A 24,994-nucleotide genomic window follows, 5' to 3' on the forward strand; every position below is an offset into this window, starting at 1 on the left:
TTAACCCTACATACAGGACAACTAACCCTACATACAGGACAACTAAACCCTTTATACAGACTAACTAACCCTTCATACAGGACAACTAACCCTTTGTACAGACTAACTAACCCTTTATACAGACTAACTAACCCTTCATACAGGACAACTAACCCTTTATACAGACTAACTAACCCTTCATACAGGCCAACTAACCCTTTATACAGGCCAACTAACCCTACATACAGGACAACTAACCCTTTATACAGGCCAACAAACCCTAACCCTTTATACAGGCCAACTAACCCATTATACAGACTAACTAACCCTTCATACAGACCAACTAACCCTTTATACAGGCCAACTAACCCATTATACAGACTAACTAACCCTTCATACAGACCAACTAACCCTTTATACAGGCCAACTAACTCTTTATACAGGCCAACTAACCCTTTATACAGGCCAACTAACCTTTTATACAGGCCAACTAACCCTTTATACAGGCCAACTAACCCTTTATACAGACCAACTAACCATTTATACAGACCAACTAACCCTTTATACAGGCCAACTAACCTTTTATACAGACCAACTAACCCTTTATACAGACCAACTAACCCTTATACAGGCCAACTAACCCTTTATACAGGCCAACTAACCCTTTATACAGGCCAACTAACCCTTTATACAGGCCAACTAACCCTAAGCCTTTATACAGGCCAACTAACCCTTTATACAGGCCAACTAACCCTTTATACAGACCAACTAACCGTTTATATAGGCCAACTAACCCTTTATACAAACCAACTAACCCTTTATACAGACTAACTAACCCTTTATACAGGCCAACTAACCGTTTATATAGGCCAACTAACCCTTTATACAGGCCAACTAACCCTTTATACAGGCCAACTAACCCTTTATACAGGCCAACTAACCCTAAGCCTTTATACAGGCCAACTAACCCTTTATACAGGCCAACTAACCCTTTATACAGGCCAACTAACCGTTTATATAGGCCAACTAACCCTTTATACAGGCCAACTAACCCTTTATACAGGCCAACTAACCCTTTATACACGCCAACTAACCCTTTATACAGACCAACTAACCCTTTATACAGACCAACTAACCCTTTATACAGGCCAACTAACCCTTTATACAGGCCAACTAACCCTTTATACAGGCCAACTAACCCTAACCCTTTAGACAGGCCAACTAACCCTTTATACAGACCAACTAACCCTTTATACAGGCCAACTAACCCTTTAAACAGGCCAACTAACCCTAACCCTTTATACAGGCCAACTAACCCTTTAAACAGGCCAACTAACCCTAACCCTTTATACAGGCCAACTAACCCTTTATACAGGCCAACTAACCGTTTATATAGGCCAACTAACCCTTTATACAGACCAACTAACCCTTTATACAGACCAACTAACCCTTTATACAGGCCAACTAATCCTTTATACAGGCCAACTAACCCTTTATACAGGCCAACTAACCCTTTATACAGGCCAACTAACCCTAAGCCTTTATACAGGCCAACTAACCCTTTATACAGGCCAACTAACCCTTTATACAGGCCAACTAACCTTTTATACAGACCAACTAACCCTTTATACAGACCAACTAACCCTTATACAGGCCAACTAACCCTTTATACAGGCCAACTAACCCTTTATACAGGCCAACTAACCCTTTATACAGGCCAACTAACCCTAAGCCTTTATACAGGCCAACTAACCCTTTATACAGGCCAACTAACCCTTTATACAGACCAACTAACCGTTTATATAGGCCAACTAACCCTTTATACAAACCAACTAACCCTTTATACAGACTAACTAACCCTTTATACAGGCCAACTAACCGTTTATATAGGCCAACTAACCCTTTATACAGGCCAACTAACCCTTTATACAGGCCAACTAACCCTTTATACAGGCCAACTAACCCTAAGCCTTTATACAGGCCAACTAACCCTTTATACAGGCCAACTAACCCTTTATACAGGCCAACTAACCGTTTATATAGGCCAACTAACCCTTTATACAGGCCAACTAACCCTTTATACAGGCCAACTAACCCTTTATACACGCCAACTAACCCTTTATACAGACCAACTAACCCTTTATACAGACCAACTAACCCTTTATACAGGCCAACTAACCCTTTATACAGGCCAACTAACCCTTTATACAGGCCAACTAACCCTAACCCTTTAGACAGGCCAACTAACCCTTTATACAGACCAACTAACCCTTTATACAGGCCAACTAACCCTTTAAACAGGCCAACTAACCCTAACCCTTTATACAGGCCAACTAACCCTTTAAACAGGCCAACTAACCCTAACCCTTTATACAGGCCAACTAACCCTTTATACAGGCCAACTAACCGTTTATATAGGCCAACTAACCCTTTATACAGACCAACTAACCCTTTATACAGACCAACTAACCCTTTATACAGGCCAACTAATCCTTTATACAGGCCAACTAACCCTTTATACAGGCCAACTAACCCTTTATACAGGCCAACTAACCCTAAGCCTTTATACAGGCCAACTAACCCTTTATACAGGCCAACTAACCCTTTATACAGGCCAACTAACCGTTTATATAGGCCAACTAACCCTTTATACAGGCCAACTAACCCTTTATACAGGCCAACTAACCCTTTATACAGGCCAACTAACCCTTTATACAGACCAACTAACCCTTTATACAGACCAACTAACCCTTTATACAGGCCAACTAACCCTTTATACAGGCCAACTAACCCTTTATACAGGCCAACTAACCCTAACCCTTTAGACAGGCCAACTAACCCTTTATACAGGCCAACTAACCCTTTATACAGGCCAACTAACCCTTTATACAGGCCAACTAACCCTAACCCTTTATACAGGCCAACTAACCCTTTATACGGGCCAACTAACCCTTTATACAGGCCAACTAACCCTTTATACAGGCCAACTAACCCTTTATACAGGCCAACTAACCCTAACCCTTTATACAGGCCAACTAACCCTTTATACAGGCCAACTAACCCTTTATACAGACCAACTAACCGTTTATATAGGCCAACTAACCCTTTATACAAACCAACTAACCCTTTATACAGACTAACTAACCCTTTATACAGGCCAACTAACCCTTTATACAGGCCAACTAACCCTTTATACAGGCCAACTAACCCTTTATACAGGCCAACTAACCCTAACCCTTTATACAGGCCAACTAACCCTTTATACAGGCCAACTAACCCTAACCCTTTATACAGGCCAACTAACCCTTTATACAGGCCAACTAACCCTTTATACAGGCCAACTAACCCTTTATACAGGCCAACTAACCCTTTATACAGGCCAACTAACCCTAACCCTTTATACAGGCCAACTAACCCTTTATACAGGCCAGCCCTGGGAACAGCATGGATACCTTGATACTAGACATCGTGAATGTAGTGTAACTGCTGAAACACACCTATTTCTTGGTTTCTGAGATGGACTTAAAGATGGACTTATTTATTTATTTTAAAATTTGGAGGAGAATATCAAGATCATTTAAATAACTATCTTTGGCTATGAGCATTTTCAGAAAACGGGAGTTGGACAAAGGAGAAAGATAATGGTACTTGTTATTTAGAGGAATGGTAAATGGTAGTTGTGACGTCTTCACTATTACTCTATAATGTAGAAAATAGTACAAATAAAGAAAAACCCTTGAATTAGTAGGTGTGTCCAAACTATTGACTGCTACGGTATATCTCCTTCAATAGTTGATATTCGGTTGTGTTGACAATCAAACACAATTCAATATCGAGTCTGTCTTCAAATCAATCATTTATATATTGGATTCACGTCTCCAAGTAAAAGAATAGGACTAAATAAAATCAAACTTTAAATGCACTTTAAATAATTTTTGGTTTGAGATGGAGACATGAATACAACATATTAATTATTAACTTGAAGATTACATTTGAAATCAACTAAAGCTTTAAACCCTGGGCATATATGTATTGTCTATGTTTAGTTGAACCCTGGTTTGAATTGAAACAATATCTGTTGATGGCTTTCCAAATGCTATATCGGCCTAAATATTGACTTATAAATATGACTTCTAAACGTATAAATTTATATGACTTATAAAATATGGTTCAATTGTATTTGCTCTGTTAAACCTACCCTTTGGAATGACTTCGATAGCAACAGTGAATCCATTTTTGTCAATTGTCAGTGACAAATATTATAGCTAAGCAGGGCTGGGTTTGATTAAAACCCTTGATGCGAGACCAAAGGGATAGCTGTAGATCGATCAGTTCTCCAGTAGGAGGTGCTGTAGATAGATCAGTTCTCCAGTAGGAGGTGCTGTAGATAGATCAGTTCTCCAGTAGGAGGTGCTGTAGATAGATCAGTTCTCCAGTAGGAGTTGCTGTAGATAGATCAGTTCTCCAGTAGGAGGTGCTGTAGATAGATCAGTTCTCCAGTAGGAGGTGCTGTAGATCGATCAGTTCTCCAGTAGGAGGTGCTGTAGATAGATCAGTTCTCCAGTAGGAGGTGCTGTAGATAGATCAGTTCTCCAGTAGGAGGTGCTGTAGATCGATCAGTTCTCCAGTAGGAGGTGCTGTAGATAGATCAGTTCTCCAGTAGGAGGTGCTGTAGATAGATCAGTTCTCCAGTAGCAGGTGCTGTAGATAGATCAGTTCTCCAGTAGGAGGTACTGCCCAGCTTATTGTTTTTTTGTGGTAGTGTATATACTCGTTAAAGATCTGACATTGTTTCAAAGGTAAAAATCCAACATATTTTATACAAGGTTTGTTTATGTTGAAAATTGGTCAGCATGATGACATAATCCTGTGGTTGAAATGTCCCCCTCAAAACAACAGCTTATGTTGATCATTCAAATCCAATGTATTTTCCATGTAGATTCCACGTAACAATACGTTGACAAAATACATTGAAACAGCGTTGATTCAACCTGTTTGTTCCCTGTGGCTAACAGTTATCTGAGCCATTACTTACAACTTGTCCTTCTCCATATAATTGTTTAACTGGAGATGATATGAAATCCATGTTGAAAATTGATACAGGAAAGGAACTGTTAAGACTGTTGTTGATTTGTGGTGTGTATGGAATAGACAAGTCAATTATCAATAACGTCGATGGATGAGGACTGCACATGATTCATATATTAGGGAAACTATTTCAGCTGTTTGAAGGCAGTGTTTGAGGTCAGTTTGCTTTCAAACAAGTTATTATTGGAATTAATGAATAAAATAGTTGTACAGGATATTATTATTTTTTAAACCCATCTTTCAGTATTTTGTTCATTAGCCCACTGATGATATATGGTCCCAAATGGTTTTCAAGATAGAGCATTTTAAATTCAAATCCAAAAGTGTGATGATAATACAAATAGCATCATAACGATTGAAATCGCATCTTCATTACGCTTAAGATCTTTACTGAAAGTGGTCTGTCATTCAAATGGTTATGCTGACATGCACAATCCATTGGGACTGTATCAACAGTGGACTGATGAACACAACACTAAAATATCATTTTTGGGGTAAAATATACACCGCTGAATTTGTGATGACTACTGCAATTTGATATTTATATTTCACTATACTGTATCTGTAATTTGCATGTTATTCATATAGTAATTTATGCGCATATTTTATGTATATACACACTTATTAAATACATTTTTGGTTTAAATGCAGTGTTATAAGTTAGAACAAACACAGATATGAAAAGTATGCATTTCAACATTTGTTTTATTATAAATAACCCATTTTAATATACCTTAGTTGTTCTTGCCAGCAAACTGAACGACTTCTAAGCCACAAAGCTAATGGCGACAAGATGCCTTTTTGTTCATTGAAGCATGGTCACATATCAGACAGAATGACAGAATGTGGGCCTTTGCAATGAGATTAAGAACACAGCAAATGTTGGACGGTATCCAGTACCTGAAATCCATGTAAATATTTTGACTAGAAAATAAAGATACAATCATCAAAATGATTCACACTCTTCTTTTAAAAAATACTGCGGATGAAGTACTTTCAGTTCTTTGTATGAATTAGAAAACTCTAGTTTACAGTCTGTTTCCCATCTGGGAGCTTTAAAGCACATTTGTGGTACTTTCAGTACATTTATTATTACCATTATTGTCATTGTTTCAGTATTATTATCAACATTATTACTGCTTTTTGTTCTCTGGTGATGTTGTCAGTGTCCTTTTCACAGTAGGCGAGGGGCGCTCTGTGCAACTATTCCAACGGAAGGCTGCTAAGAACACATTCATTGGAGATGGCCAGGTGATGAAAAGATGTGGTCCTGAGGCATACATGTGAATCGCATGATAACAACGGAAATAGGAACGAAACAAACCACATCAGAGTTCCCAACAAGCCGTGAGTAAAGGCATTACAATGTCCTTTGGAAGACGCTGTAGAGAATTGATGAAACAAATCACCAGAGGAACACAACAAATTGCACCAAAGATAATTGAGCGTACCCTTGAACTCTCTCTCTCTCTTTCTCTCTGCAGTTTGGTCTCTTTTTCTCTCTCACATAGAAGCACGCACAGTCCATTGCTGTCTGCACTCATGCAGAACTGAGGTAACCTCCATTGAGGAGCCACGGAGAACAGGAATGTCAGGTGGAAGTTCTGTTGTAGCCTACCCCCAAGTGTTTCTCCAGCCACAGCTCGGCTAACTGCATCGAAGATGCATAAGTACTTGCCTTAGACCCTAGGCACATTTTGTACTGCTTGGGCTCAAGGCTAATGTCGCACTGAACAGGGTGATAAATGTGGACGATTCCTGGTTCCTGGCTGCGGAACACTTTTAAACCGGAGTTAATCACTTTTGTGAACAGGTCTACATCTTCCAACCCCCAGCCTTGGATCGACGTATCAAAACCGCCAGCTTTTTGCAAGTCACTTTTAAATATGCAGGTGATTCCAAAGCCGTAATCCCTCCAGAAGCCACTTTTCTTGGTGAACACAAAGCTGCTATCGTCAGGGGTGTTGCCGGCGTAGACAATTTTAGGATCGTACTGACTAAAGACAACGGGATAGTAAGCCTGTCTCCTTTGGATGGTGTTGTGCCTGCACCGCTGCAGGGCGTCCCCGTTAAAGACTAGGTCCACGTCACAGAAGAACAGCAGTGTGTCATTGTCAAGTTGCGAGGAGCCCAGCTCCAGAGCCAGCCCCCGGGAGAAGTCACCCGTCATGGGGATGACAGACAGGTCTGCTTTGGGATACTTGTTGCTGTACTCCTTGATCAAGTCCAAGTGCTTCTCCCTGTCCTGGTTGCTGTCGTTGTCCACCAATATAATGGCCAGCTTGACGTTCTGTTTGGGGATCAGGCAGATCTTCTCAAAGTTCTCCATGAAGCGGAGAAAGATGTCGTACCTGCCTGTCAGCGGGACCAGGATGTTGACCTTTCTCTGGCTGCGTTCGCGCATCTCCCTGGTCGACTCGGAGAACTGGAAAGGCGAGAATATCTTGAGGGAGTTGGAGAGGAAAGAGAACGACTGCGACTCAGTGTTGATGGCCTCCACCAGCTCAACAACATCCAATTCCTCAGACTCACTGAAGAAGGGCCTACTGAAGGACTGCTGCAGGTACGCATGCCTCCTAACAGGTACTGTCACTTTGCGCCCTTTGTGTTTCTTGTACAGAAGTAGTAGGTCCAGAATGTACTCAGCCCCGTGCATGGGGTCCACCCTGCGGTAGCCATACTTGATCTCCTTGAAGTCGATAACACGCCCGCGGGCTTTAGAGTTCTCATTGATCATCTCCATGACCTGAAGCACCGTGTCTTCCAGGGCAGCCCGAAGCAGGCTCCCGAGGCCCTGCCGGGGCATCTGGTTCTCCCCCGTTGAGTACAGATGTCGGCCAGTGAGGAAGTCCCACTCGATGACGTCCCCTCTTTCAGCGGGCTGGTAGCGCGTGTAGGAAGGTGGCGCCCCCAGCTGCTGATCCTCCCACTGCACCTCTGTATTGCTGAGCCGGCTCATGGCCAGGCCCTCGCGGTGCAGGAGGATGGTGCGGTAGCGTAGCCGAGAGATGTCGCGGCTCAACATGTAACCGTGTAGCCGGTACTGGTAGGCAGGCCTCTTGTTGGGATGGAGTGTGATGGCGTTGTGGATCTTGCTGCTGTGGAGCTCCTGGATGAAGCCCTTCTTGTTGTGCTCGTAATTCTCGTAGAAGAGCTGCTGCATCTGAGGAAAGACCAAAACACACCATGGTCAGCACATGTCGATAATGGAATGTCTAGTGTGACGTCTATGAATACAATAAGAGAACAGATTTTAAAGGCAGATTCCCTGGAACAAAGCAGGTGTTGTTTGAATAATTTAATGGATCTCAATGTGTGTACTACTTTAAATACTCATTTGAAGCATAGCTTAATGTAAGGATTGTAAAAAGCTTAATAACCGGTATACTGATAGCCAGCACATTGTCTAGGTCATAATAGCATTTCAGTAGAGCTTCCCAGCTAGGAGAGCTCAGGAGAGGTTCCCAATAAAACAAGCAAGATTCAAAGATGGAATTGAGGACAAGTGTTCATTACAAGAAGCAGTCAATTACCCTTTTGATGCGCTGTGATAAAAGGTTCTAGAAAATGCCCAGTTACTTGTGCGTTTTTATGGTAATTGCCGGGAAGATAGGAGAAAGGAGATCATTTTGGTTTAGAGAGAAACCAATTACTCCGCTAAGATATTTATCCCCGTGTCTTAATCATTTTAATCAAACGGAATAACACTGGGATTGTTTGAAAGCATACATAGAGTTAATCGGTAGTAGAAATGTATTGAAGGACCATGACAGATTATAGCCAGATAAAGAGAAGAGAGACGAGCAGTATCATGAACCCGTAATCACTTCCAATCTCCTCAGCCCAATTTATACATTGAGCTATTTTGATGTGTCAAATGACTCTGCAGCACAAAAGTTAACTACATAATACGCTCCTACTCAACTTCACAAAAAGGGATAGATAGGAGACCTAAAATAATATGAACATTCATCATTTCCAAAAACCTATACAAGATACAGCTCAATCTAAATCCATATTAAAGAAGAACAGATGTCGACTGGTTCAACACTTGGTCCCCTTTTACCCCAACTTGAGGTAAAATTAACAGATTTTGGATGTACATAAATGCCCAGAAAAAATGACATTGAAATGTCCACACATCCATTCAAAATGTATACGGTATAGGCTATTACACAACATGTTGAGATGGGATAGTATGTTGATCCTCTTAACACTAACCAGCTTATTTCTACCTATATGCTTTATATTTCACGTTCCAGTCAATAACTGCAGTGAGACGTGTAGCCCATGTTATATCGCAATGTTCTTTAATCATAGCTGATGTATACAAGGACACCACTGGCTAATTCAGTGTTTGCCCGACAGAGGTTTCCGCTGTGAGACATTATTACCCTTTGCCCTCTCCATCGACCAGACTAATTGAGCTGTTAATTAAACTGCACTGATAATTACATATCTGCTGCACCCTATCACTGGATCCAATGTGCACTGCTTGGAGTGGTGCAGGGATGTTTTCAATTCCCTGTGCCGTGTAGCGTCTATTGTTAGCCATATTGGATGAAGCGCTGCACTTCATTTTAATAATATATTATGAGGTAGGGTATGTGTCTTCACTAACATATATATATATTATGAGGTAGGGTATGTGTCTTCACTAACATATATATATATTATGAGGTAGGGTATGTGTCTTCACTAACATAGATATATATTATGAGGTAGGGTATGTGTCTTCACTAACATAGATATATATTATGAGGTAGGGTATGTGTCTTCACTAACATAGATATATATTATGAGGTAGGGTATGTGTCTTCATTAACATAGATATATATATTATGAGGTGGGGTATGTGTCTTCATTAACATAGATATATATATTATGAGGTAGGGTATGTCTACACTAACATATATATTCATTATGAGGTAGGGTATGTGTCTTCATTAACATAGATATATATATTATGAGGTAGGGTATGTCTACACTAACATATATATTCATTATGAGGTAGGGTATGTGTCTTCACTAACATAGATATATATTATGAGGTAGGGTATGTGTCTTCACTAACATAGATATATATATATATTATGAGGTAGGGTATGTGTCTTCACTAACATAGATATATATTATGAGGTAGGGTATGTGTCTTCATTAACATAGATATATATATTATGAGGTAGGGTATGTGTCTTCACTAACATAGATATATATTATGAGGTAGGGTATGTGTCTTCACTAACATAGATATATATTATGAGGTAGGGTATGTGTCTTCACTAACATAGATATATATTATGAGGTAGGGTATGTGTCTTCACTAACATAGATATATATTATGAGGTAGGGTTTGTGTCTTCATTAACATAGATATATATTATGAGGTAGGGTATGTCTACACTAACATATATATTCATTATGAGGTAGGGTATGTGTCTTCATTAACATAGATATATATATTATGAGGTAGGGTATGTGTCTTCACTAACATAGATATATATTATGAGGTAGGGTATGTGTCTTCACTAACAGATATATATTATGAGGTAGGGTATGTGTCTTCACTAACATAGATATATATTATGAGGTAGGGTATGTGTCTTCATTAACATAGATATATATATTATGAGGTAGGGTAGGTGTCTTCATTAACATAGATATAAATTATGAGGTAGGGTATGTGTCTTCATTAACATATATATATATATATTATGAGGTAGGGTAGGTGTCTTCATTAACATAGATATATATATATTATGAGGTAGGGTATGTGTCTTCATTAACATAGATATATATATTATGAGGTAGGGTAGGTGTCTTCATTAACATAGATATATATTATGAGGTAGGGTATGTGTCTTCATTAACATAGATATATATATTATGAGGTAGGGTATGTGTCTTCATTAACATAGATATATATATTATGAGGTAGGGTATGTGTCTTCATTAACATAGATATAAATTATGAGGTAGGGTATGTGTCTTCATTAACATAGATATATATATATTATGAGGTAGGGTAGGTGTCTTCATTAACATAGATATATATTATGAGGTAGGGTATGTGTCTTCATTAACATAGATATATATTATGAGGTAGGGTATGTGTCTTCATTAACATATATATATATATATTATGAGGTAGGGTAGGTGTCTTCATTAACATAGATATATATATTATGAGGTAGGGTAGGTGTCTTCATTAACATAGATATATATTATGAGGTAGGGTATGTGTCTTCATTAACATAGATATATATATTATGAGGTAGGGTAGGTGTCTTCATTAACATAGATATAAATTATGAGGTAGGGTATGTGTCTTCATTAACATAGATATATATATATTATGAGGTAGGGTAGGTGTCTTCATTAACATAGATATATATTATGAGGGCCAAAAAGATCATAAGGGACAACAACCAGCCGAGCCACTGCCTGTTCACCCCGCTATCATCCAGAAGGCGAGGTCAGTACAGGTGCATCAAAGCTGGGACCGAGGGACTGAAAAACAGCTTCTATCTCAAGGCCATCAGACTGTTAAACAGCCACCACTAACATTGAGTGGCTGCTGCCAACATACAGACTCAACTCCAGCCACTTTAATAATGGAAAAATGTATGTAATAAATGTATCACTAGCCACTTTAAACAATGCCACTTTATATAATGTTTACATACCCTACATTACTCATCTCCTATGTATATACTGTACCCTATACCATCTACTGCATCTTGATGTAATACATGCATCACTAGCCACTTTAAACAATGCCACTTTTATGTTTACATACCCTACATTACTCATCTCATATGTATATACTGTACTCGATACCATCTACTGCACCTTGCCTATGCCGTTCGGCCATCACTCATTCATATATTTTTATGTACATATTCTTATTCATTCCTTTACACTTGTGTATATAAGGTAGTTATTGTGGAATTGTTAGGTTAGATTGCGTGTTAGATATTACTGCATGGTCGGAACTAAAAGCACAAGCATTTCACTCCACTCTCATTATCATCTGCTAACCATGTGTATGTGACCAATAACATTGGATTTGATTTAAAGTAGGGTATGTGTCTTCATTAACATAGATATATATTATGAGGTAGGGTATGTGTCTTCATTAACATAGTGAGGGGTTTCCGTAGTTTATAACGTTTGGTTTTAGAATATTTGTTTTGACGTCAAGGGGGGTTGGAGGAAACAAAACAACTTACTGTGCTAAAAAAAGATGACTCTATTATAGTGCTCGACTTCCCAAATGTTTTCTTTTCTTATTACATTATCACCTTCTGAAAGGAATAGCTGGTAGCCATCTGCGATTTGACCTGGATATTACTGTTTTCCTGGATATTCACTCTGTTAGTCAAAGATAACTAATAAAGCCTGACTGTTTTCCTGGATATTCACTCTGTTATTCAAAGAGAACTAACAAGCCAGAGAATAAAACACATCGACCAATGTTGGGTCACCTGAAGTGGAGCGCCTCGAGCAGTACTGCTTCATTCTGTTCCCTATCATTACGGCACCGAGCTTCCTTTTTCGTAACTGCACTTAAATTGCAAATTAATGGTTTTAAGCTCTCGAATGAAAGAACTGCACAGAGAAGCAATTTGGCAACATGAAGTGAGGGCCCACAAGAAACATTTAGCAAATGGAAAACGTGTCGGGCATTTAAGCCCTGGCCACTGGAAACACTCTGGAAGCACTCTACTCCTGATGAATCAGTACCTCTCTACTCCAGATGGAACAAACTAACTCTCCTCCAGATGGATATGTACCACTCTACTCCAGATGGAGAGGTACCACTCTACTCCAGATGGAACAGACTAACTCTACTAAAAATGGAACAGTACCACTCTACTCCTGATGAAGCAGTACCGCTCTACTCCAGATGGATATGTACCACTCTACTAAAGATGGAACAGTACCACTCGACTATAGATGGAACAGTACCACTCGACTCCAGATGGATATGTACCACTCTACTAAAGATGGAACAGTACCACTCCAGATGGAACAGACTAACTCTACTCCAGATGGATATGTACCACTCTACTAAAGATGGAACAGTACCACTCGACTATAGATGGAACAGTACCACTCGACTCCAGATGGATATGTACCACTCTACTAAAGATGGAACAGTACCACTCCAGATGGAACAGACTAACTCTACTCCAGATGGATTTGTACCACTCTACTAAAGATGGAACAGTACCACTCGACTATAGATGGAACAGTAAAGATGGAACAGACTAACTCTACTCCAGATGGATTTGTACCACTCGACTAAAGATGGAACAGTAAAGATGGAACAGTACTACTCGACTCCAGATGGATATGTACCACTCTACTAAAGATGGAACAGTACCACTCCAGATGGAACAGACTAACTCTACTCCAGATGGATATGTACCACTCTACTAAAGATGGAACAGTACCACTCTACTCCTGATGAATCAGTACCTCTCTACTCAAGATGGAACAAACTAACTCTACTCCAGATGGATAGGTACCACTCTACTAAAGATGAAACAGTACCTCTCTACTCCTGATGAAACAGACTAACTCTACTCCAGATGGAACAAACTAACTCTACTCCAGATGGATATGTACCACTCTACTAAAGATGAAATAGTACCACTCTACTCAAGATGGAACAAACGAACTCTACTCCAGATGGATAGGTACCACTCTACTAAAGATGAAACAGTACCACTCTACTCCAGATGGAACAAACTAACTCTACTCCAGATGGATATGTACCACTCTACTACAGACGGAACAGTACAACTCTACGCCAGATGGATCAGACTAACTCTACTCCAGATGGATGTGTACCACTCTACTAAAGATGGAACAGTACCACTCTACTCCAGATGGAACAGACTAACTCTACTCCAGATGGAACAAACTAACTCTACTCCAGATGGATATGTACCACTCTACTCCAGATGGACCAGTATCAGTCTACTCCTGATGGAAAAGTACCACTCTACTCTTGATGGAGTAGTACCACTCTACTCCAGATGGATCAGATGAACTCTACTGGAGATGGAACAGACTAACTCTACTCCAGATGGATCAGACTAACTCTACTACAGATGGATCAGACTAACTGTACTCCAGATGTAACAGAACCACTCTACTCCTGATGGAACAGTACCACCCTACTCCTGATGGAACAGTACCAGTCCACTCCTGATGGAGCAGTACCACTCTACTCCAGATGGATCAGTACCACTCTACTCCTAATAGATTGCCCCTGTTTAGCGACACGGAACATTAGGGATTCGTACTGCTGCAGCCCTAACCATGTCATATTACTGCTGCAGCCCTAACCATGTTATATTACTGACCCTAACCATGTCATATTACTGACCCTAACCATGTCATATTACTGACCATAACCATGTCATATTACTGACCCTAACCATGTCATATTACTGCTGCAGCCCTAACCATGTCATATTACTGCTGCAGCCCTAACCATGTCATATTACTGACCCTAACCATGTCATATTACTGCTGCAGCCCTAACCATGTCATATTACTGACCCTAACCATGTCATATTACTGGCCCTAACCATGTCATATTACTGACCCTAACCATGTCATATTACTGCTGCAGCCCTAACCATGTCATATTACTGACCCTAACCATGTCATATTACTGCTGCAGCCCTAACCATGTCATATTACTGACCCTAACCATGTCATATTACTGCTGCAGCCCTAACCATGTCATATTACTGGCCCTAACCATGTCATATTACTGGCATTAACCATGTCATATTACTGGCATTAACCATGTCATATTACTGACCCTAACCATGTCATATTACTGCTGCAGCCCTAACCATGTCATATTACTGGCCCTAACCATGTCATATTACTGGCATTAACCATGTCATATTACTGACCCTAACCATGTCATATTACTGCTGCAGCCCTAACCATGTCATATTACTGACCCTAACCATGTCATATTACTGCTGCAGCCCTAACCATGTCATATTACTGGCCTTAACCATGTCATATTACTGGCCCTAACCATGTCATATTACTGCTGCAGCCCTAACCATGTCATATTACTGACCCTAACCATGTCATATTACTGACCCTAACCATGTCATATTACTGACCCTAACCATGTCATATTACTGACCCTAACCATGTCATATTACTGACCATAACCATGTCATATTACTGACCCTAACCATGTCATATTACTGCTGCAGCCCTAACCATGTCATATTACTGCTGCAGCCCTAACCAAATCAAATCAAATCAAATCAAATTTATTTATATAGCCCTTCGTACATCAGCTGATATCTCAAAGTGCTGTACAGAAACCCAGCCTAAAACCCCAAACAGCAAGCAATGCAGGTGTAGAAGCACCTGTACCCATGTCATATTACTGCTGCAGCCCTAACCATGTCATATTACTGACCCTAACCATGGCATATTACTGCTGCAGCCCTAACCATGTCATATTACTGACCCTAACCATGTCATATTACTGGCATTAACCATGTCATATTACTGACCCTAACCATGTCATATTACTGGCCCTAACCATGTCACATTACTGGCCCTAACCATGTCATATTACTGGCCTTAACCATGTCATATTACTGGCATTAACCATGTCATATTACTGCTGCAGCCCTAACCATGTCATATTACTGACCCTAACCATGTCATATTACTGGCATTAACCATGTCATATTACTGCTGCAGCCCTAACCATGTCATATTACTGGCATTAACCATGTCATATTACTGACCCTAACCATGTCACATTACTGGCCCTAACCATGTCATATTACTGGCCTTAACCATGTCATATTACTGGCATTAACCATGTCATATTACTGCTGCAGCCCTAACCATGTCATATTACTGACCCTAACCATGTCATATTACTGGCATTAACCATGTCATATTACTGCTGCAGCCCTAACCATGTCATATTACTGGCCCTAACCATGTCATATTACTGGCCCTAACCATGTCATATTACTGGCCCTAACCATGTCATATGCATACACTACCGGCGACAGACTTAGACCAGAAACCATTCTGTTCTTTCCCGTGTGGCCCAAATTTCTCTCTTCAAGACCCCCAATTATTAGACAAATAATGATCTTTCCGTTTCTGGTTCTAACTTTCAAGTGTACACCCCAGCCAAATGCCCCAATGGGTTTACCCAGCTGATCCTACAGAAAGCCACAGTGATATTCCAATTAGGTGGATTGTAGGCGACTGGGTAATACTGCTGACTTTCAAGGACTTCCCCAGGTCCTTTCATCTAGCGGTTCCCTGTTGGGTTTCAGCTGCCCACACATAGGTTATGTCCCAAATGGCACCCTATCCCATATTTAGTGCACTACTTTCAACCACGGCCCATAGAGCTCTGGTCAAAATCAGTGCACTATGTAGGGAATAGGGTGTCATTTGGGATGCAAAAAATATTCTGATGAGGTCCACTTCAATGTTGTATGTATGTTCTTAATTATGCTGTGACCACTTGGCAGGAAAACATGGACGTAATTACAATGTTTCCTCACTGACACTCTAACCTATTTGTTCATTACTCCTCTGTTAATACAATCCCCAATGTTGTTTTTGCATGCCAGTAGTAAAGTTCATAAGATGGAATTCCTTTCAGTATTCCTAACGGCATGAAAAAGTATAATTTTCTCTTCTGGGTCTATGACACAGGCAGGTATTGCACTCTGGGAACTCTAGGGATGAGATCCCTAATTGGCTGCCTGTCCACCAGCGTTTCCCTTCGTCCTCCTCACACCAATGTTCCAGACGTTACAGGGCACATTCCCGGAGCCAGATTCCTCTACTGAGTCAAGCCTCGCTGTACTGTCCCCTGCCAAGGGAACAGCGGAATATCCTTAGCCAAACTTAATTCAATATCGACACAGCGCATCGACTCCATCCCAGAATGCCTGGCTTTATCTGATCTCTATCAGCTAAGTGAACAGTAGTATTGTGAGAGGACAAGGGGTTAAACAAAGGTTCAAGTTGTGAGTTAATTAATGAGAGAATATTCAGATCTTAATTGAAAAGACATTTGCCTTCTGTCTTGCCTACTCCCGACTAAAAATAAATACTAAGTACTTATCGTACTACATACTATTCAGAACATACTTTTTTTTTTTTGTAAAAAAAGAAAAACTAATGTAGTTAGCAACAAATATCAACACACTAGGCTCCTCCATACTGAGTGCATCATCTAATGCGTAGTTACGTTGATTCCCGCCATCCGTTTATTTTGGAACAGCGCATCCATTTATCAGATTATCAACTGTTGTAAAACATGTGAATCTGGAAAAAATATTTATCTTCCTCAATAGTGTCCAGCAGATGAAAAGATGAAATGAAATCCTGACATTTAAAGAAAAAAAAACATAATTCTAATTTGACATTCTATAAAACGTTTGGTTTTCGCATACCCAAAAATTATTAGTATTTAGAACGCAAGTACGGGTATTTGGACATGGCATTGTGTATTTAATTGAATAAGGGGAACAGGCTTTTAACAAATTATGAAATTTAAAAATATATATATTTCAAGATTACCTTGTCAAAAGTAAATCTTTAAACTCTAAATCCAAACTTGAGACACATAAATAAGTACATGATGCATAACATAAATCCTACATTGATATGGTCAAACTGCTCATAAGTGCATTAGAAGCATTAGGTCAGGTAATCATTTGGTACTGACTGAACCTGAACTTTAACTGATGGCATGTAATGGGCCAGGACATTATGAGGAGCATAAAGTAGCAGTACCCCACTTCCATTTAAATTTAACTGATGGCATGTAATGGGCCAGGACATTATGAGGAGCATAAAGTAGCAGTACCCCACTTCCATTTAAATTTAACTGATGCATGTAATGGGCCAGGACATTATGAGGAGCATAAAGTAGCAGTACCCCACTTCCATTTAAATTTAACTGATGCATGTAATGGGCCAGGACATTATGAGGAGCATAAAGTAGCAGTACCCCACTTCCATTTAAATTTAACTGATGCATGTAATGGGCCAAGACATTATGAGGAGCATAAAGTAGCAGTACCCCACTTCCATTTAAATTTAACTGATGGCATGTAATGGGCCAGGAGATTATGAGGAGCATAAAGTAGCAGTACCCCACTTCCATTTAAATTTAACTGATGCATGTAATGGGCCAGGACATTATGAGGAGCATAAAGTGGCAGTACCCCACTTCCATTTAAATTTAACTGATGGCATGTAATGGGCCAGGACATTATGAGGAGCATAAAGTAGCAGTACCCCACTTCCATTTAAATTTAACTGATGCATGTAATGGGCCAAGACATTATGAGGAGCATAAAGTAGCAGTACCCCACTTCCATTTAAATTTAACTGATGCATGTAATGGGCCAAGACATTATGAGGAGCATAAAGTAGCAGTACCCCACTTCCATTTAAATTTAACTGATGCATGTAATGGGCCAAGACATTATGAGGAGCATAAAGTAGCAGTACCCCACTTCCATTTAAATTTAACTGATGCATGTAATGGGCCAGGACATTATGAGGAGCATAAAGTAGCAGTACCCCACTTCCATTTAAATTGAACTGATGCATGTAATGGGCCAGGACATTATGAGGAGCATAAAGTAGCAGTACCCCACTTCCATTTAAATTTAACTGATGCATGTAATGGGCCAAGACATTATGAGGAGCATAAAGTAGCAGTACCCCACTTCCATTTAAATTTAACTGATGCATGTAATGGGCCAGGACATTATGAGGAGCATAAAGTAGCAGTACCCCACTTCCATTTAAATTTAACTGATGCATGTAATGGGCCAGGACATTATGAGGAGCATAAAGTAGCAGTACCCCACTTCCATTTAAATCCAATACAAAGTTTCCACTGTGATTCTAGCTCCTTTTTTGCCTCTCAGCACTCAGGAAGCATGACAACCAATATGACTGGCAACCTGCCCCGTAGGAGTCACCTGATGCTGCCAGCTGGCGTCTTCCATTTAGACACGTGCCTGATGCATCATGGGAAATGGGGACATGCTGATCCATTGACCCCAAAAAATATGAGCATGCTCCTTGAGACACTTAGAAGCTTTTCATATTTACATACTGATGCTCTATAATATCTGCATCCCAAATGGCACCCTATTCCCTAGATAGTGCACCCTATACCTTTTATAGTACACTACTTTTGACCACAGACCTGGTCAAAAGTAGTGCACTATATAGAAAATAGGGATGCACTATCTGGTGAATAGGATGCCATTTGGGATACGAACGTTGAGAAGACAATCCCTTACCTCCTACTGTATGAAGTGATTTGGCACGAACAAAAAAACCTGAACGCGGTCCAACTCAGTTGCTGTCTTAATTGAACAGCCCACTTAACTGATCAATAGCTGTCATGCGGTCCTAGTGTTTAGAAAATGCTGATTGTGTCTCAACGCGGAAGCACTCTGGAGTATTCACACGGGAGAGGACAAAGCAGGGCGGACCACGTTAAACACATTAAACAGTGAGCAATGCAGCAACTCTTTCTAATGACAATCGAGAGGCTGTTTCTCACTATCTCTCTCCCATGCTAGCCAACACACCTGGGGAAAAAAACACACTTCATTCAAATAATGTATGTGGCCTTAATTTCTCTCAGGCTAGCACGTTTAAAATGGTCTGTGGTCCCATGAGGCTCAGTTGATAGAGCATAGTGCTTACAACGCCAGGGTTGTGGGTTCGATTCTCCATGGAGGACCTATATGGAAAGAAAAAAATATATATATATGCACTCACTACTGTAAGTTGCCCTGGATAAGAGTGTCTGCTAAATGTAAAAGACCTCAATACTGTGTTGAGGCATATGTTTGTTTACACTTACCAATCTATTCTGAACACTAGGTATGGATACTCTCGAGAGGGGTTTCAATGCTTTGATAGTGAAAAGTATCGATGCTCATTGATTTGTCTTGGAACAAATAAAAAATGTCTGTCTCGTCCTGTTCCCAGTCTCTTTACAGAGGTCTGCATTACCTTCTGTTGTGCACCCTGCATCATATTTACAGCTTCTCCGACAGTGAGGGGACAGAAAAGCAGCTGTGGCATGTCATGTACAGCACCTGCTGTTACTCTCTGGTACCTCGCTCTTAAGACGCTCAACGTGCATCAAGACTAGTATGGCGCTGCCCTCTAGCTATCCTTGACCTTTTACCAGCGTCCCCATAGGAACAGCGTCCCCATAGGAACAGCATCCCCATAGGAACAGCTACGTTGCGTCCCAGTGTCTCTATGTAAGAAAGTCTTTCAACATTGAGATTGACAAGAAGAAGACACTTCTACTATACAATCTACCCCATCCTCCTTCACCAAGTCTCACTAGCTAGATAACAAAAGTTCTTTGTTGCTTGACAGTGACGTTGCTTTGTGGATATTGGAATTGTCAGATGAAGGAGGGCAACAGGACGTAGAAAGGCAGTTGGGAACGAGCCGGGAGTCATTTGTTGTTCCACGCTTTGTTTCCTGCTCCCCGTCTCTGCAGCATATGGCAGGGCTTTGGAGTGACAAAGCGTAGCAGGCTCAATCGAGCTACATCAATTACGCTTTTTCCCCATTTGTTCTAGCGTCATGTTTCTTTTTGTTTTTATCGAGTTAGCTGCAGCTACAGATTGCGTAGTATTACCAAGTAACATAGGAGGATTGCGAAGAATAATTTGTATCTCATTTGTGGTCCCTTGACAATTAGTATCGCCCACACAAATGGAAAGATGATGAGAGAAGTGAATTGTTTTTTGCTGGTTCTGAGACAGTTCAAAGTGATAACTAACGGAAAAGTGAGACTTGAAACATACGGGAAGGAGGATTAATTACTTTTGTCTAAAGGCCTGGGGTCATGTTGCTTGGTCATTAAATTGGCAGAGTTCCAATCAGAAAAGGTAATCTATAAGTCATCTTTAAACCTACAGGCTCACAAATGACCGTTTTCACCTGAACTACTGCCTTACTAGTAATACTGCCTCACCTGTACTACTGCCTCACCTGTACTACTGTCTCACCTGTACTACTGTCTCACCTGTACTACTGTCTCACCAGTACTACTGCCTCACCTGTACTACTGCCTCACCTGTACTACTGTCTCACCTGTACTACTGCCTCACCTGTACTACTGTCTCACCTGTACTACTGTCTCACCTGTACTACTGTCTCACCTGTACTACTGCCTCACCTGTACTACTGCCTCACCTGTACTACTGTCTCACCTGTACTACTGTCTCACCTGTACTACTGTCTCACCTGTACTACTGCCTCATCTGTACTACTGTCTCACCTGTACTACTGTCTCACCTGTACTACTGTCTCACCTGTACTACTGTCTCACCAGTACTACTGCCTCACCTGTACTACTGCCTCACCTGTACTACTGCCTCACCTGTACTACTGTCTCACCTGTACTACTGCCTCACCTGTACTACTGTCTCACCTGTACTACTGTCTCACCTGTACTACTGTCTCACCTGTACTACTGCCTCACCTGTACTACTGCCTCACCTGTACTACTGTCTCACCTGTACTACTGTCTCACCTGTACTACTGCCTCACCTGTACTACTGCCTCATCTGTACTACTGTCTCACCTGTACTACTGTCTCACCTGTACTACTGCCTCACCTGTACTAATGTCTCACCAGTACTACTGCCTCGCCTGTACTACTGCCTCACCTGTACTACTGCCTCACCTGTACTACTGCCTCACCTGTACTACTGTCTCACCTGTACTACTGTCTCACCTGTACTACTGCCTCACCTGTACTACTGTCTCACCAGTACTACTGCCTCACCAGTACTACTGCCTCACCTGTACTACTGTCTCACCTGTACTACTGTCTCACCTGTACTACTGCATCACCTGTACTACTGCCTCACCAGTACTACTGCCGTGTAATGACCAGGCTTACCTAACAATAAATGTCCAAAACAAAACATCAGCACAACTTCGGGAAAATACCTTTTGTAAACTCTGAATTCATACGATAAGCATTGCAGGAGTTATATGGAACGACGTCGACAAAAACAATGTCACAAGTTCCGTTACGTGCAACATTTCCCCCTGAGGCATGTTATTGCGGAAGGCGTATGTGCAACACAATAATCAATGTGGTGTAGAGTAGAACAAAGCTGGGGACGGCAGAGAAATTCATCCACACAGCAGAGCAGCCTAAACATGATTGATTTCCCAATTGCTCATTTAGAATATGAGGCGTCTCAAAAACATTTATTTTAAAATATGAGGGTGGGATGCTGTCAGAGTTGGAGGAAATTAGAGTTTTGAGATGGTAATATTTCATACTTGATGGTCACCCCTAAACTCGATTTCATGACGGTATACCTATGCATATCAAAATACATTTTGTCCATGTCCTACATAGAAAATAGTATCCTATTGCAGAGTGATACACCACCGATTGTCACATTTGATCTCCCCACACATGTAAACACTTCACTGCAGCATGTACATATTATACCTTGGAGATTCTTCACTAAACTCAACTACTACTGTACTATGGATTGCATGTACTGTGTGTATAATGTACTATGGATTGCATGTACTGTGTGTATAATGTACTGTGTGTATAATGTACTATGGATTGCATGTACTGTGTGTATAATGTACTATGGATTGCATGTACTGTGTGTATAATGTACTATGGATTGCATGTACTGTGTGTATAATGTACTGTGTGTATAATGTACTATGGATTGCATGTACTGTGTGTATAATGTACTGTGTGTATAACGTACTATGGATTGCATGTACTGTGTGTATAATGTACTATGGATTGCATGTACTGTGTGTATAATGTGCTATGGATTGCATGTACTGTGTGTATAATGTACTATGGATTGCATGTACTGTGTGTATAATGTACTGTGTGTATAATGTACTATGGATTGCATGTACTGTGTGTATAATGTACTGTGTGTATAACGTACTATGGATTGCATGTACTGTGTGTATAATGTACTATGGATTATATGTACTGTGTGTATAATGTACTGTGTGTATAATGTACTATGGATTGCATGTACTGTGTGTATAATGTACTATGGATTGCATGTACTGTGTGTATAATGAACTGTGTGTATAATGTACTATGGATTGCATGTACTGTGTGTATAATGAACTGTGTGTATAATGTACTATGGATTGCATGTACTGTGTGTATAATGTACTATGAATTGCATGTACTGTGTGTATAATGTACTATGGATTGCATGTACTGTGTGTATAATGAACTGTGTGTATAATGTAGTATGGATTGCATGTACTGTGTATATAATGTACTATGGATTGCATGTACTGTGTGTATAATGTACTATGGATTGCATGTACTGTGTGTATAATGTACTGTGTGTATAATGTACTATGGATTGCATGTACTGTGTGTATAATGTACTATGGATTGCATGTACTGTGTGTATAATGTACTATGGATTGCATGTACTGTGTGTATAATGTACTATGGATTGCATGTACTGTGTGTATAATGTACTATGGATTGCATGTACTGTGTGTATAATGAACTGTGTGTATAATGTAGTATGGATTGCATGTACTGTGTGTATACTGTACATTGGATTGCATGTACTGTGTATATAATGTACTATGAGAGAGCTCTTGACATAAAGAATTCCAATGTACTGTATATCCACAGTAAAACAAGTCCTATATCGACATAACCTGAAAGGCTGCTCAGCAAGGAAGAAGCCACTGCTCCAAAACCACCATAAAAAAAAGCCAGACTACAGTTTGCAACTGCACATGGGGACAAAAATCGTACTTTTTGGAGAAATGTCCTCTGGTCCGATGAAACAAAAATAGAACTGTTTGGCCATAATGACCATCGTTATGTTTGGAGGAAAAAGGGGGAACGTGAAGCACGGGTGGTGGCAGTATCATGTTGTGGCGGTACTTTGCTGCAGGAGGGACTGCAGCAAATGGCATTATCAGGAAGGAAAATTATGTGGATATAATGAAGCAACATCTCAAGACATCAGTCAGGAAGTTAAAGCTAGGTCGCAAATGGGTCTTCCAAATGGACAATGACCCCAAGCATACTTCCAAAGTTGGCTTAAGGACTCAAGGTATTGGAGTGTTCATCACAAAGCCCTGACCTCAATCCTATAGAACATTTGTGGGCAGAACTGAAAAAGTGTGTGAGAGCAAGGAGGCCTACAAACCTGACTCAGTTACACCAGCTCTGTCAGGAGGAATGGGCCAAAATTCACCCAACTTATTGTGGGAAGCTTGTGGAAGGCTAAACAATTTAAAGGCAATGCTACCAAATACTAATTCAGTGTATGTAAACGTCTGACCCACTGGGAATATGATGAAAGAAATAAAAGCTGAAATAAATCATTCTCTCTACTAATTATTCTGACATTTCACATTCTTAAAATAAAGTGGTGATCCTCACTGGCATAAGATAAGGAATTTTTACTAGGATTAAATGTCAGGAATTGTGAAAAACTGAGTTTAAATATATTTGGCTAAGGTGTATTGAAACTTCCGACTTCAACTGTATGTAATTTGAATACCAGCAAATTATAAATAAACTTGAATCTACCTGTATTTCCAAGGAATGACAAAAAAAAACATCCACTGTTTATCCACTGTACCATATTCTGGATAAACAACAGGAAAGGAATCAACCTTGGTAGTAGGCCTTCATGAAAAACATCCAACGTTTTCTGAAAGATCTCCAATTTCAACAGAGGTACTACTGGTCAGTGATGTATTACTACGTCAATCACTACCTAACTGAGCTACAGTGAGTGTTTCCTCATTACGGCCAGGCAGAAAGCAAAAGAGAATTAAC

The 24,994-nt window shown here is 40.3% G+C and overlaps 1 protein-coding gene across 1 annotated transcript in view; it reads right to left on the reverse strand.

Moving 5' to 3' along the window:
* Window positions 1–5,754: 5,754 nt before the first annotated feature.
* The window catches only part of chsy3 (chondroitin sulfate synthase 3), a 174,982-nt gene continuing 155,742 nt past the window's right edge, over window positions 5,755–24,994 (reverse strand). Inside the window, exon 3 of the mRNA XM_020458093.2 lies at window positions 5,755–8,230. Coding sequence (XP_020313682.1) covers window positions 6,659–8,230 — 1,572 coding nt within the window. The 3' untranslated portion in view covers window positions 5,755–6,658. The remainder of the gene's footprint in view (window positions 8,231–24,994) is intronic.

This window comes from Oncorhynchus kisutch, linkage group LG23 (genome assembly GCF_002021735.2).
Source record: "Oncorhynchus kisutch isolate 150728-3 linkage group LG23, Okis_V2, whole genome shotgun sequence".
NCBI lineage: Eukaryota > Metazoa > Chordata > Actinopteri > Salmoniformes > Salmonidae > Oncorhynchus > Oncorhynchus kisutch.